Source organism: Suricata suricatta, chromosome 4, assembly GCF_006229205.1.
Source record: "Suricata suricatta isolate VVHF042 chromosome 4, meerkat_22Aug2017_6uvM2_HiC, whole genome shotgun sequence".
NCBI classification, from domain to species: domain Eukaryota; kingdom Metazoa; phylum Chordata; class Mammalia; order Carnivora; family Herpestidae; genus Suricata; species Suricata suricatta.
Genome location: NC_043703.1, coordinates 163139700 through 163155122, shown reverse-complemented (window position 1 = coordinate 163155122; position 15423 = coordinate 163139700). Strand labels below are relative to the sequence as shown.

Sequence of the window (15423 nt, the reverse complement as noted above, 5' to 3'; positions counted from 1 at the left end):
GAGGTTCCTCAGAAAACTATCCATAGAACTCCCTTATGACCCAGCAATAGCATTGCTGGGGATTTACCCAAGAGAGACAGAAATGCTGATGCATCGGAGAACATGTACCCCAATGTTCATAGCAGCAATGTCAACAATAGCCAAAACATGGAAGGAGCCTAAATGTCCATCACCTGACGAATGGATCAAGAAGATGTGGTATATATTCACGATGGAGTACTACATGGCAATGAGACGGAATGACATATGGCCCTTCGTAGGAAAGTGGATGGACCTTGAGGGTGTCATGCTAAGCGAAATAAGTCAGGCAGAGAAGGATAGATACCATATGTTTGCATTCATAGGTCTAACAGGAGAGACCTGGCAGGGGACCATAGGGAGAAGAAGGGGGAAAGAGGGGAGGGAGAGTGAGGGACAGAGATCATGGGAGACTACTGAATACTGAAAACGGACCATGGACTGAAAGGGGAGGGGGAGGGAGGGAGGGGGTAATAGTCATGGTGGGGGGCACTAGTGGGGAGAAGCACTGGGTGTTATATGGAAACCAATTTGACAATAAACTATTAAAAAAAAAAAAAACTGGCCCATTCTCAATATGGTATTGAGCTCCAGCCCAGAAGTCAGTAAGACTCTACAACATTCAAAATAAGCGAAGTATGTTTCATTGACACAGATGATGTGGATGAATATTAGCAACACACGAAGTGGAAAAAGCAGGTACCTGAGTGGAAAGATGACTTCCTTCTCAGAAATCTAAAAACAGATAAAATGAAAACACGTGTTCCTTGAGCTACGCATGCGCGCAGAAATCAGTCCTTCTAAAGGAAGAGAGTGCCAAACCTGCTCTTTAAGCCGGACATTACAGACATTTGCAAAAGGCAAATCAATGATACTCTTCTCACATTTCTGGGGGGGAAATATAATTATTTTAATGAAATATATTACTTATATAAACTTGAAATGGATTTATTATTTTGATGGATGTTTTAAATTTTTTTCCATTTTATGTTTTATGTAGTAAATATCAATATTTATAACCCATAAAAAATGGTTCTTCATGGCCTTCAATAATGCTTAAAAGTTCAGAGTCCTGTGGCCAAAATCCTAGGAACTGATGACCCAGAAAATAATTATAGATCAGCGCAGGAACACGTGTAAAATAATGTACTCAAACTGTGTATCTATAATTTCAATTTAATTTTTCCTGTAAGTTGTGGGGTTTTTTAAAAATTGTTTTTAATGTTTGTTTATTTGAGAGAGAGAGAGACAGAGTGTGAGTGGAGGAGGGGCAGAGAGAGAGGGAGACACAGAATCCAAAGCAGGCTCTAGGCTCTGAGCTGTCAGCAGAACTCAAGAGCCATGACATCATGACTTGAGCTGAAGTTGGACACTGAACTGACTGAGCCACCCAGGAGTCCCCAAGTTGTGTTTTTTGAAAAAACATTTCTAGCAGTCTAAAACATGCTTCTGTAAAACACTTTTTTTGTTTTTGTTTTTTGATAGTTTACTGAGTGAACCAAAGACTTTATTTTGTAAAAGCAGATAACACCAAAGTATTATGCAGTGTCCATAGTCATGCAAAAATAAGAACTTTAAAAAAAAATCTTCTATGTTTTTAATTTATTTTTGAGAGACAGAGACAGCAGGAGTAGGGGAGGAACAAAGAGAGAGGGAGACACAGAATCCGACGCAGGCTCCAGGCTCTGAGCTGTCAGCACAGAACCTGATGCGGGGCTCGAACCCACGAACTGTGAGATCATGACCTGAGCTGAAGTCGGACGCTTAACTGACTGAGCCACCCAGGTGCCCCCAAAATAAATACTTTGAAAACATTCAACGCGTAAGCTCAATCAATGTTTACAACTAGAATTTTCAGCCAATATGCAGATCTTTGCTCAAGGTCTAGGCTTGATTTCTACATATTATTCACACGCGTTCTCTGTGCCTATTTATTATGAAAATGGGGACTCTTGAAAGCTGGGCCCAGCTTTATCTGGATATTGAAGGTGACACAGCAGCTAACCGAGAACTCGGGTTTGTCAACAGAGTCCTAGAAGTCCTGTCTCCCGACGTCCCACAACAAACTGTACAGAATGTGCAGCTCGGGACCGAAGGGATCTGAAGCCCTTCCTTCAGGAGTCACACATTTCCTTATTAGCACCTGCAGGGCGCAGACACCAGAGTCACCCTTGCGCAGCCACTCCCTGCATCAGGAAGTCTGCGTGGCCTCCCAGGCACCGAGCTGAGGGCTGCGCACACCCAGCCACGACTGGTCCTCGTGACCCGGTACTAACATCATCCTGTTTACACTCGAGAAAGCAGAGATTTCCAGTGAGTAAATACATTGCCCACAGCCACGTAGACGGGCAGGGGCGTGGCCAGGACTCAAACCTCAGTCCGGCACCCTTCCTGGGAAACCTAAGGATGAATCCAAACTCTGCGGGGTGGAGGGAGCCGTGTTTGTGTTTGAGGCACACGCAGGTTCCAGGACACTCGCTGCTGCAGCCGGCCATTGCTTCTCACGCCAGCCCTGTGAGGTCAACAGGCAGACCTCAGGTTTATGTGACAGGCGAGGAAACAGGCCCTGGGAGTTTTTCTGACTCGCCCAAAGTCATCTAGTTGGTTGTGGAACTGAACTTGACCCCAATTCTGTTAATCTGAAGCTGTGACCAGCACAGACGAGGAATCAGTGGGTGGTAGGGTGACAGCAGTGGCCAGCGGGCTCATTTTGCTCTTTCATGGCGGAAGAGGAGTGGCCCAGAGTTGGGGTCATTGTAGCCACACACACGCTCGCTGTGATGGCCGCCCACAAGACCGCATCCTCTGTGCGCCGTGTGAGGGGCGCTAGGGTCTCCTGCCCCAGGACCTTGCAGCTCGCTCCCTGCGGTCCTGGGGCCACGATAGTCACCCTGGGGTCCGTGCCCGTTGGGGATCTGGACACAGTGTGTGGTTTGCCACTTCTTGGGGCCCCTGGTGGCTCACTGAGTGTCTGACTCTTGATGTTGGCTCAGGTCTGAAATCAAGGTTATGTGATGGAACCCATGTATGCTCCACACTGAATGTGGAAACTGCTTGGGATTCTCTCTCTCTCTCTCTCTCTCTCTCTCTTTCTCTCTCTCTCTCTCTCTCTCCCGACAAACAAATAAACTTTAAAATGTTAATTATTGAGTTACAAAGAGTGAATTAAGGAAATAATGATGGGTACTATTACGTGGTTAGAACTGAAAAATTTTTAAATGATTTTATTTTTTGAGAGAGGAAGAGTGAGAGCAGGAAGGGGCTGGTGCAGAGGGGGGAGGGGAGGCAGAGGATCTGAAGCCGGCTCTGCACTGACAGCAGAGAGCCCAATGTGGAACTCGAATTCACAAACCATGAGATTATGACCTGAAGTCAGAGGCTTGCTTAACTTACTGAACCACCCAGGCGCCCCTAACTGAAAATACTTTCATTGACTGGAGAAGGATATTAACACAGTAATCGGGGGCATCACACAGGCTGGGGATATCCCTGCCCCCACTTGCCCCTTCCCTGTGCACCTGCAGATTCTACTAGTTGTGGGTAGTTTTCCAATCTGCCGCCTCAGCCTGAATAGCTGCCAAAAATGCCCCCATGTAGCCCGAGGACATGATTACCGAGCTAAGGGCATTTTAACTGCAATCTTCCAGAGAAAATGCACTTTTTTTGTTATTTACCTGAAGGTGACCTGTTACCAAGAACAATACTAGCAAAGTGTAATACCTGAGGATCATCAGGTCAGCAGGGTTTTTTCAATCAACTTTCCCAACCTCAGGAGGGCCTTGACCACAGGAGGGCGGGGTGAGGTTACTGGTGTGCTGGCACCGTGGATCTGTGGGGTGCGTGATATGGGCACGCCGGAGGAGCGAGGGTAGAAATGAAGCGTGTGCACCTGCTCCCCCCCCCCCGCCCACCTGCCCCGTTCCCGGTCTAGGTGGTTCATACACTGCGAATTTTGGGTCTACAATTTACCAGCTGTAACAACATAACAAAAATAAATAAATAAATAAAATAAAAATAAAAAGATACAATTTACCAGCTGTACAATTTTGGTGAGTGGCTGAAAGTCTCTGTTCTCTCCTCTGAAAAATGGAGATAACGGCACTGTGCGCGGTGGCTGTGAATGCCAATGGTGGGAAGCCTCGAACCCGGTGCGGCGCGCAGCGTGTTCCCAGTGTCCCACCAGCATTTTTCACCCTGTCCATGTTCCGGGAAGATTAATGGGGAGACTGGTGTTGCTTTCAGTGAAATATATTGAAGATGAGCAAACCATCAGCTTATGATGAAAATCAAGTATATTTCTGGATTTTAAATACTAATGTTTGAGCAGTTACCTTTCTTCCACTGATAGGTCATGGATGTCTACACTGTCAGGTAGGAAGAGTGACTTTGAACCTTTCCAGAAGCAGCCAGTGACTTTGCTTCATTGTGTGCATTTGATTTTCACCTTCATCACTGATTTGCACCTTCACTTCATTCCCCCGCTCCCCACTGGCCAACAGGCAATAATGATAGAAACCCTGGCTGCCGTAAGCGGTGGGTGTTACCTGACAGACACAGAGACCACCCGAGACCACTGAGGCCGGATCAAGGGTCTTCATCACCGGCCAGGACCAGACGGAGTTAACACAGAACTCTAAACGTGCAGCCCTGACTCCGAGAGCTTAGGGCTTTTTATAATGAGCAAGCAAGCAGGAGGCACAGAAGCAGAATTGAGCGGGTATTGCAGGGGGCTCCTGGAAGGCAGGAGGACATGTGTCATTCTGAAGGGAAGGTTTAGGGCAGTAGGGGGTTTGGAAGGAATGTCCTTGTTATTACCTCAAGGACAGTATGCCGGCTGTGTCGTAAATGACCACCAACAGGGACCATTAACCCATCTTTTTACTTGTTTTTCTCTTTTCTTGTACCTGGGGATAGTCACATAACCAGCACCCCCCCACCCCCACCCCTCGAGTGCAGGCCTAGAAGGTAAACTCTGGGTCAAGATGTAAGGATTGAGGCTAAAGTCCCGTGCAACGGGGGGACAGACAAAACCTTTTGCTAAATTCAGTGCATTCATTCCCCATCGGCCAGACAGGTCCATAACTTCATTTCCCACGCAAGGACTCCGCAGTACCTCTGCTCCTGTCACTTTATCACGAACACTGGGCGCATCTGTGCCCAAAGCTGGAGGGACCAGCCTTGCAGTCTGGGCTCGCTCACCCGTCACACCTCTGGGCTTTCTGCCTCTCACGCTGACATCATACATTCCCAGCACGCGGGCATTTGCGGTGGGGCACTTTACACAGCATAGAACTAGCTTTTTTTTTTTTTTTTTAAAGGAGAACAGATCTTGGCTGTTTTACTGCATGCCCACCCCCACAGCGCTCTGTCCTGGACCAGAACTACCCAGGCAGGGTCTCTCTCTTGGTCCCTCAGGGAGGAAAATTCGATTCTTTCAAGCTGCAAGAGATCTTTCTCAGTTCCTGGTTCCTATGTCTATTGTAATTCCTCTCTACATCCGGTCCCTTGTTACTCAAAGTAGGGTCCCTGGACCAGCCTAGAGGGCTTCCCCTGGAAGCATTAGAAATGTAAGATACTACTCAATCCAAAAAAAAAAAAAAAAAAAAAGAGATGTAAGATATTGAGCCCCAGCCCAGAACTTCTGAGTCAGAATCTGTATTTTACAATACTAGGTGTACTAGGTGATCCCTTCACACATTAAAGTTGGAGAAACACTGATTTTTTTTTATGGCTATGATTGAAATATTTAATATTATGTAAGTGTGAGGTTTAAAAGTGTTGGTTTGACACATTTATATACTGCAATATGATTACTACAGTAGCACTAGCGAACACCATCAGGTCACATGCTTTTTCTTTTTATGTTGAGAACAGTCAAGGTCTAATTTCTTAGTAACTTTTAAGTTTATAACTTAGCCGTGTTGATTATAGTCATATCCCACCTTCAGAACTTTGTAGAAACACTGATTCTTTCTTATTTATTTTTTTGAGAGAGCGAGCGAGCGAGCGAGCATAGTGAGCAGGAGAGGGGCAGACGAAGAGGGAGAGACCATCTTAAGCAGGCTCCACACTCAGTGCAGAGTTGGTGCTGTAATATTGTGCGGACTTGAAGGTTCCGCAGCACGGCGCTTGATCCTACGACCCTGGGATCACGACCTGAGCTGCTATCAAGAGTCAGATGCTCAACTGACTGAGCCGCCAAGTGCCCCGAAACACCAATTCTCAAACCTAGAGATCATTTACTTTAACTCATGAGATTCACATCTCACAGGAGGGGGAAGAAATCCATATAAAGTACAGTGTTTTAGTGATAAATGAAGAAGTTCTGGACATGATATGCTTGATTTCAGGTAAATGTTTGATTTCTTATTTAAAATTAAAAAGCTGAAGGGGCGCCTGGGTGGTTCAGTCAGTTAAACAACCAACTCTGTTTCTGCTGGAGTCAGGATCTCACATGAGATCGAGCCCCGCGTCGGGCTCTGGGCTGACAGCACAGCGCCTGCCTGGGATTCTCCCTCTCCCCCTCTCCCTGCCCCTACAAATCCTACTAGAAAAATTGTGAATTTTATTAATTGTGGTTTTATATACATACTGAACTGGTCTTTTGAATTTGTTTTCCCATATTGCCAGATAAAGCAAGTAAGTAATCGTATTTATGTGCTTAGGAATCAGATGCTTATTAGAAAAGGAGATCTAATTATATTTCTTTATTGTTTATTTACATTCAGGTTAGCATATAGCGCAACGATTTCAGGAAGAGATTCCTTAATGCCCCTCACCCCTTCAGCCCATCCCCCCACAACCCCTCCAGTAACCCTGCTTGTTCTCCATATTGAAGAGTCTCTTATGTTTTTGTCCCCTTCCCTGTTTTTATATTTTTGCTTCCCTTCCCTTGTGTTCATCTGTTTTGTATCTTAAAGTCCCCGTATGAGTGAAGTTGGATGATATTTGTCTTTCTCTAATTTCGCTTAGCATCATACTCTCTAGTTCCATCCACATAGTTGCAAATGGAGATCTAGTTATAGAAGCAAGGATTTCAGAAGGAAAGCTGTCCTATTAGAAATGGACTGGAAATAGCACTATGAACTTGTATCTGTACATGAGAAAGCGATGTAGGATGTGCATCTTTTCTACTTCTGTCCACTGACACGGTTTAAGAGTGTCACCTAACCTCACGCTCTGCTGCCCATCTCAAAAGGCCAGCACTCAAGACATGGTGTTGGCTGAAAGGAGTAACGTGAGCTTCACACAGGAGGCCGGCTCCCCGGGGAGGAGGTGGCCTCCAGGACAGCTCTGTCCTTTCTGCCCAGCCCAGAGGGGTGCAGGGACAGGGTCTCTGAGGCGCGTGTGGGTGCAGGGGTAACATTTCCTGACTCTGTAGATGTAGTGATCCTACCATGAGCTTTCCGTGCTTGAGGGCTGTGCCTGTTCTGTGACCCGAGGGGGCTTCCTGTTCTCCCAAAAAGGACAAAGATTTATAGGGACACAAGGAGGATTGGTAATCATATGACCTTAGGAGCACGCATTGAAGATCATCCTGCTAGTTATGAAGACCCAGGCAGCCTCAGGAGAACCCTGTGATGCGCCCTCCTGTCAAGGTTCTGGTCTCCAATACCATTGTTCCAATAAAAGGAACCAAGGCTTTTGGGAGAAAAGGTCAACCTCATGTGCGAGACAGAACAGGGCAAAACCAGCCTGGAGTAGCTCCCTGTGCCAGAGAGCAAGGTGCTCAAAGAGTAATGGAGATGATGGGGCATGGAAACTCATCTCCAAACGGACTAATGTTTTATTATTATCATTTGTAAATGTTTATTTATTTGAGAGACAGACCGACTACGAGCAGGGGAAGGGAAGAGAGAGAATCCCAGCAGGCTCTGCACTGTCAGTGCAGCCTCGACTTGGGACTCAATCCCATGAACTGTTCGATCATGATCTGAGCCAAAATCAAAAGCCAGACACTCCACTGACTGAGCCACCCAGTCGCCCCTAAAAGGGACTGTTTTAAGTCATTTAAAGTTTTGCTGACCCAGACTGAGTGAGACAGAATACTAACAGAGGTTGACTGATAGACGCAAGGCTGAGCAGTCCTGAGTACATGATGATACACACAAAAACGGCTGGCAAAGTGAAAGTAAATAGGAGAGATTACATTTCTGTTGAGATCTGTTACTCAATCCTGTTGGTATTACTCATTTATTGTGCAGTTAAGTAAAGAAGCCAGTAAATGCAAAAATACCAGTAAGTTCTCTAATATAAATATTAGTAAAGTGACCCCTAAGTTTTGGATGTGAGCCTAAAAATACCTATTAAATGTACATATACAACATTCTCTCAGGTTCCAAGGCTTAAAAACTCAGCATATTCTGTCAGGGTAATAATACTGTGTTGACTTGAAGGTTCCCTGTGAAATCTACTTAAAAGTATACCTAAAAAAATTAGGAACATTAAAAGAAGAGAATACTATGACCCACTCTACCCACATAAATTCAACAATTTATTTCTTTTAAGTTTATCTATTTTGAGAGTGAGAGGGGGGTAGGGACAGAGACAGGGAGGGAGAATCCCAAGCAGGATCCACACTGTCCGTGCAGAGCCCAACGGTGGGCTCACTCTCCTGAACCGAACTGTGAGAACGTGACCTGAGCCAAAACCAAGAGTCTGAAAAAAGCTTAATGGATTGAGCCCCCCAGGCGTCTACTCCGCTAAAAGCACAAACTACCAAACCCACTCCCATATGAAATAGATAACCTGAGAGGCCTCGTGACTATTACATTCAATTTGTAATATTAAATACTCCTCAGGAAAAAGAGACCTCCAGGCCCTGATGATCTCATGGCAGAATTCAACCAGATGCCTGAACAATGAACAGTGATTCTTCACAATCTTTTCTAGAAAACAGGAGATGAGGGACTACTTCCCCTTCTTCTCATTTTATGACCCTAGTGTTATCCTAATACCACCACCAGCCAGTAATCGTACAAGAAAGGAAATTATGGACTGATGCTCCTTATGAAGAAAGGCACACAAAAAAGTCCTCAACAAGATACTAGTAAATGGAGCCCAGCAGACTCCTTAAAGCATGAATCCTCCTTGTCCCCTTTGCTTGTCTTACTGTTTGTCACTATCATTTGTCATTATATGCTTGGTCTTGCCATTTAATGTGCAGTCTTTCTCACTAAAAGGTAATCTTCCGAGGGCGAGGATTCAGGTTCTACTTAGTCACTAGCACCTCGTGCAGTATTAGCACAGACTATAGACATCATTAATTATTTATGCATTATGTTCTTTGTTCCTCTCTAGGGCAGGGCTCCCACTCTACACGTGAATGTGTAGTGAAGGCAGGGCACAACGGTAGGCACTTTTCTAATACATACTTCTGTTTGAACCCAGTATGTTGGTGGCATCCCCCAATCTTTCATCATACCCAGTCTGTGCTGGTTTTGAGGTCAGGCCCGGCTGACTCCGGCTGTCCAGCTCTGTCCCAGCTCTGTCCCGGGACCCCACCCCACCCCGAGTCCCCTGTCCCGGCTGTCCAGCTTCGGGCCCGCTCTGCCCCGGGGGCCCCGCACCCCACCCCAGCCCTCTGCACCCGCTGTCCCGCTCCGGGCCCGGCTCTGCCCCGGTGCCCCCAACCCCACCCCAGCCCTCTGCCGCGGCTGACCGGCTGACCAACTCCGGGCCCGGTTCTGCCCCGCCCGCATCGGGCGCCCCCCGCACCTGGGGCCGTCTTCCCACCCCCTACCCCAAAGTCCCTGATTGCGGCACTCCGGCCCTGCACGACAGGTGTCTGCGGACGTCCCCAACTGTCCGCCGCACCAAGCATTGGGTGCGAGGGCTACGTGCTTACGGCGGGAAAACCATGTTTACTCGTAAAGTCCTTCGTTTCCAAAGAGCTGCGCCGAACGTCATCTCACTTGGTTCTCTCCGGGCTGAACTGGAATCCAAGACTTTGACTCCTTTTCATGGCTTCGGAGGGGAAGTGAGTTTCCTCGGGTTAAATGAGGCTTTTTTGAATATCCTGTCTTCGGGGTAGAGTTGCTTTTCTCGGGCTCCCATCTCCCGCCCAGACTCCGGTCCAGCCGCCCGGCCCCTGCCTGGAACGTCGCAGCCTCCGGTGATGCCCCAGAGAACAGCCGCGAAAAGGAAACTGCGCGGTCGGAGGAGCGTTACTTCCGCATCGGTCCCCCGGGGCCTCTTCCTGGGACTCTCTGGGCTTCGACCTTTTCTCAGTGGTTCTTCCGGTTTCTCTCGCGCACTGTTCCCGCCTCTTCCCCTCCGCCGCCGGGATTTGAGGAGCTCTCGCGAGACTTAGGCCTCTTCTAGCCCGGCGCGCTCACCGAGGTATGATGGCGGCCTCCTACTGGTTGGACTTTTAAGTCCAACCTGAGGGATACACACATCGCAGTCCTCCCTGGATCGGCGGGTCCTGCTCCCCGGGCGGGGATACGGCCGATTACCCAGGCTGTGCTCCCCGATGGCTTCTGCGGGGTGGAGTGGGGCCGGGACCGGCGGGGGTCTGTGGCTTGGGGCCGCGGACTCCTGAGCTAGGGCGCCCTGTGCTTGCAGGAGAAGGCCATGTTCAGTTCGAGCGCGAAGATCGTGAAGCCCAATGGTGAGAAGCCGGACGAGTTCGAGTCTGGCATCTCCCAGGTGAGCGGGGGGCAGGGCTGGCCCCCCAGCGCGTGTCATTGCCCCCCCGCGCGCGCGTGTGCCCCCTTTCCCGGCGGGGGTGCCCGTCCCCAACAAGTGTCCCGCATCCCCGGCACGAGCCCCATGGCGGGTGTCGTGCTCCCCGCGCACGTGTTCCCCTCCTCGGCGGGTGTCCCACCGCTCCACCCGCGCGCGTGTCCCCTTCCCCGGCGGGGGTGGCCCTCCCCAACAAGCGTCCCGCATCTTCGCCGGCGCGACCCCCCCCCAGGGCGCGTGTCGCCCGGGGTGGAAGTGGGGGCGGGGCCGGGCCGCCCCGCTGAGCGTCGGCGCCGGCGGCTGTTTCTCCGCAGGCCCTCCTGGAGCTGGAGATGAACTCCGACCTCAAAGCGCAGCTCAGGGAGCTCAACATCACGGCGGCCAAGGTACAGGGGGCTTTCCGTCCGGGGCGCCCCCCTCACACGCGTCCCCCTGGCTTGACTCCGTGTCGCGCGGAACTCAGTTTTTCAAGTTCCCGCCTTTGGTTTAGAAGGTGCTGTGCGCGTGGACGGGGTTGGAGGTTGCACACGTTCCCCCCGTGGAGCTCAGCGTTGCCCACGCATCTGTGTGTGGGATTTGCAGGGAGGGGAGAGGGAGGGCTCGTCGGTGGCCGTGGGACAGGGCGGGCAGAGGAGTCGCACCGGAGCTGGCCGAATCCGGGCGTCCTAGAGCCTGTGGCCGCGTCCCCCGCGCTGCGCCGGGCGGGAAGGGGGCGCTCAGAACGGGAGAGAACCCGGGCGTTGTGTTTTCTGCCTGTAGGAAATCGAAGTCGGTGGGGGTCGGAAAGCTATTATCATCTTCGTTCCTGTTCCTCAACTGAAGTCTTTCCAGAAAATCCAAGTCCGGCTAGTCCGCGAGCTGGAGAAAAAGTTCAGCGGGAAGCACGTCGTGTTTATTGCTCAGGTGCGTGTTGTCCTGTCGAATGTTTCCTTCTGGGAATTTTGTTAAAGTCGCTTGTGTTTCACGGTGTGTTTGCAGTACGTTCAAGGAGAAGTGCATTTCTGCTGATCGCGGGGAAATGGCTCTCGCGTGTCCAGCGGTGTGATTGTCGCGGGTTGTTTACAGGGTGTGTGGTGGGTCTGCGCCCCGCTTTGCTCCAGAATTACTTGCTTGAGGCTCATACCTGGAAGTGGGCGGCTGTAGATTTGGGGACGGAAGCAGACGCTCCGGAATAGTTTGTGGAGAGGGGCCCACAGGCAAGAAGGTGGTTGTGGGGTTTTTTAAGTTCAGATCCAGCGGTGGGGCAGGCGGTGGGGGGGTCCCAGAGTGAGGACTTCCCTGGCACTCAGGCTCAGCGGGCCTGTTCTGCGGCGGTAGGTGTGCGGATTTGGGGGATCAGATCCGGTGGGCGGGGTTTTTCCTTCTGGCACCGTTTGCGTATGTTGTCCAGGTTCTGAATGAAGTCCCGAGAAATCGAGAAATCGGGACGTTCTCGTCAGGAATTCCCAGCAGCTGGACTGGCCCGGGTGCTTGGCCTGCAGACCGACTTTATTGTTCCTGCTCTTTGCTTTTAAAGCTCTCTGCCAGTTCTTAGTTTTCCTGCAACCTGAGGGTTTTCTGTTTTCCGACACAGAGGAGAATTCTGCCTAAGCCGACTCGGAAGAGCCGCACAAAAAATAAGCAGAAGCGTCCCAGGAGGTGAGTGTTTATCAGCCCCGGGGAGGCGTGCTGTTAGCCGTTTACAAGCAGCCCATCTGCCCGCGTTGTGTGTGCTGAGTCGCGGTAGGTTCCTTGCTTTTATTCGTTTATTTTATAACCTACACCCAAGTCAGCATGCGGTGCGATTACGGTTTCGGTAGGGTCCAGCGACTTCATCCCCTTCGTGGAACACCCGGCGCTCGAGTAGGGTTCTGAAACGCTGTTCATGTGGGAATTCTTTTCAATTGAGGTGTAGCCGACCCCGGCCAGTTTTTACTGCGTAACCTGGTTTTCTTAATATTCAGGTGGAAATGTTTTAATTTAACATTTAGAATTAATTCTGGGGTAAGGGTTAACGAGTGTTTACATAGGAAGCATGACCAGGTCATTGCTCTCAGAAAAGAGGGTCTCCTCCAGGCCTTCGGGGGAGGGGGGGGGTCCCCGCGTGGAGCCGTGGGGCGCATGCGCGGGGTGGGTCTGTGCTTGTTCTGCCGCTGAGCGCGCAGGTCAGAGGCGTGGCTGCGCTGCTGGGCAGCGTGCTTTCCACTGGACGGACGCGGCGGTTTTCTGGCATAAACTCCGACACGAGGAGCTGTTGGCCCCTCGGTCTGGGCCCCGTGGCGTGTTGGAGGCGGCTCTCCCAGAGCTGGAGGACTGGGACCCTGCAGGCTCTGTCGGGGGACCCGTCTGGCCGCCAGCTAGCGGCACCCTGTGGTCTGGCCTGTGCCTGTGCCCTTACTCCTGAGGGACGGGGACCACTGGCCCCGGGCTGGGAGTGCTGGGGTGTTCCTAGCTTCCCCTCGTTTGTGAAGCACTGAGCACAGTGATGGGGCTCAGATGCCCCTGTGGGGGAGGGGAGGGCCGGGCCACACCTTCTGGAACTGAAGGTTCCTCAGTACTGAGCCGGTCCCGCGGCAGTGGGAGTAACAAGAGTTAGGGACTGTGGTGTTGGCTGGTTTGTGACGCGGGGTCAGACACCGGGTGACAGAGAGCCGAGGCGGTGCTGAGTATGAGAATGGCCTCCCTTCGCAGTCGTGGGTTTTCCCCCCGGCCGCGGACGACCCCACGGTCCTGGTGACCTCTCCACGGCTGTCCTGCCCTCACACACCTCCCTCATCTGCACTCCGCCTGCTCGGGTGGGCCGAGTCCCGGGGCTGACCGCTCTTTGTTCTTGTTTTCTCCGGAAGAGCCTCCTCCCCCGTCCCTGGCGTCTCGCAGCCCCTCAGGGTTCGGGATTAGTTGAGCCTCCTCGGCAGGCTTCGGGGAGTGGAGTGAGGTCACCGCTGCAGCTTGCGTGGGGGGTGGAGATGGGGGCTTGGGAGCTGGGGACACCGGTGCCCCGTCCTCCCCAGGGACCAAGGACGTGCTCTGGAGGCCATGGCGAGCTCTGGAAGGCTCTTGTGTTAGGAAGTTACGTGGTCACAGGAGTTCTTAGATGACGTGACAGCTTCCGAGGTGAGCGAGCGGAGAAGAGGGTCCTGAGCTGCTCAGGCGAGGTCACGGCGGAAAGCACCCTCGAAGCCACGTGTGTGACTGGAAGTGGCCCCTGCCCTCCCGCTCCCTGGCGCGCGGCCTGGGGGTTAGAGGGCCCCTTCACCTCCCCTGAGCTTCTGGGGTCACTGTGGAGTGTGGCGCCCTGGCCGCTTTGGCACCGGCTCTGGTGGTAGGCTAGGGCTGCGTGGCCTGTTGGAGAGCCAGTGGGGATTTGGTTTCGGAGCCTGGGGTTTGCTTTTTAGGTTTTTGACTTGGAAGAGGGGCCTCCTGGGGGGGGGCAGGTCTTCCTGGGGTGCTGACGTGTGTCACCTTTTCCTCAGCCGCACACTGACCGCCGTGCACGACGCCATCTTGGAGGACTTGGTTTTCCCCAGCGAGATCGTGGGCAAAAGGATCCGGGTGAAGCTGGACGGCAGCCGCCTCATAAAGGTCCACCTGGACAAGGCGCAGCAGAACAACGTGGAGCACAAGGTGGGGGGTCGAGGGCACACCCTGCCCCGGGGGCGCCGGAGCCCATGGTGGCAAACCCCGCCAGCTTTCCTGCAGCGGGACCTCCGCACGCCTCGCTTGGGACTGGGCGTCGGCCCTCACGGTGTGGGGCGGGGGTGAAAATCCACATTCTCTACCTTGTACGGTACTGGGAAAATTGGAAGTGAAGCAATCCCCTTAGTGAGGCCGCGTGTCCTGGGACAGAGATGGGGCTGGTGTCAGAATCGGGGGAACCCCCCCCCCCCATTCCTGGGCCACGGACGTGATGCGGGCGGTCCCCGAGCTCCCTCATGGGCATGGGCACGACGCGCTCTGTGTGTCCCCCGTCCCCTCTGCCTGGCTCTGCCTGGGGAAGCCATGCGGGGCGCAGCTGCACAGAACCGTTAGGCTTCAGGACGAACGCGCGTGCTTGCAAGTTCTGTGACTGGTGCCTTGTTTCCTCACAGGTCGAAACCTTCTCCGGCGTCTATAAGAAGCTCACGGGCAAGGACGTTAACTTTGAGTTCCCAGAGTTTCAGTTGTAGATCAAAGGGATGAAATAAAACATTCACTGGATTCTGCTCTCCGTGTGTTTTTCAAAGTGGCAGAGGCGGGAAGGTTCTGAGCAGAGAGAGCAGAGAGGGGGCTGTAGCTGCACCAGGAAACGAGGTGCGCGTGGGGGCTGGGCTCTTCCTGGGGTCGGAGGCGGCTGAGCGCGTGAGGTCGCCCCAGAGGGCCCAGTGTGGGCGCTCCGACAGGTCCCCCCTGAAGACCCAGGTGCCGGCGCGTGAAGAGGACTAGCACAGTGCTCTCCTTGGGCACCAGGCCTCCCGGGAGGGAAGTCCACTCAGCTGAACTCAGGGGCCCCGTCGGTGAAGGGGAAGTGTCTGCCTCTCGGTTGTGGCTCAGGTCGTGATTTCACGGGTGTGGGATCAAGCCCCACGTCGGGCTCTCCGCTGACAGTGTGGAGTCTCCTTGGGATTCTCTCTCTCAAAAATAACCGTTTAAAGAAAACCACATACGCAAGTTTACCATTTCTCCTTTTTCAGCGTCCAGTGCAGGAGCCTTAAATGTGTGCGCCGTTGTGGACGTGTGGTCCCGTGAGAACCGGAGCGGCCG

The 15423-nt window shown here is 52.1% G+C and overlaps 1 protein-coding gene across 1 annotated transcript; it reads left to right on the top strand.

Moving 5' to 3' along the window:
- The first annotated feature begins 10324 nt into the window (after positions 1-10324).
- Positions 10325-14880, top strand: RPS7 (ribosomal protein S7). Its single transcript, XM_029938355.1, has 7 exons — positions 10325-10359; positions 10585-10668; positions 11019-11090; positions 11464-11607; positions 12278-12342; positions 14157-14307; positions 14772-14880. The coding sequence occupies exons 2-7, from the start codon at positions 10594-10596 to the stop codon at positions 14847-14849; spliced, it is 585 nt and encodes a 194-aa protein (XP_029794215.1). The 5' UTR covers positions 10325-10359; positions 10585-10593; the 3' UTR covers positions 14850-14880.
- Positions 14881-15423: the final 543 nt, after the last annotated feature.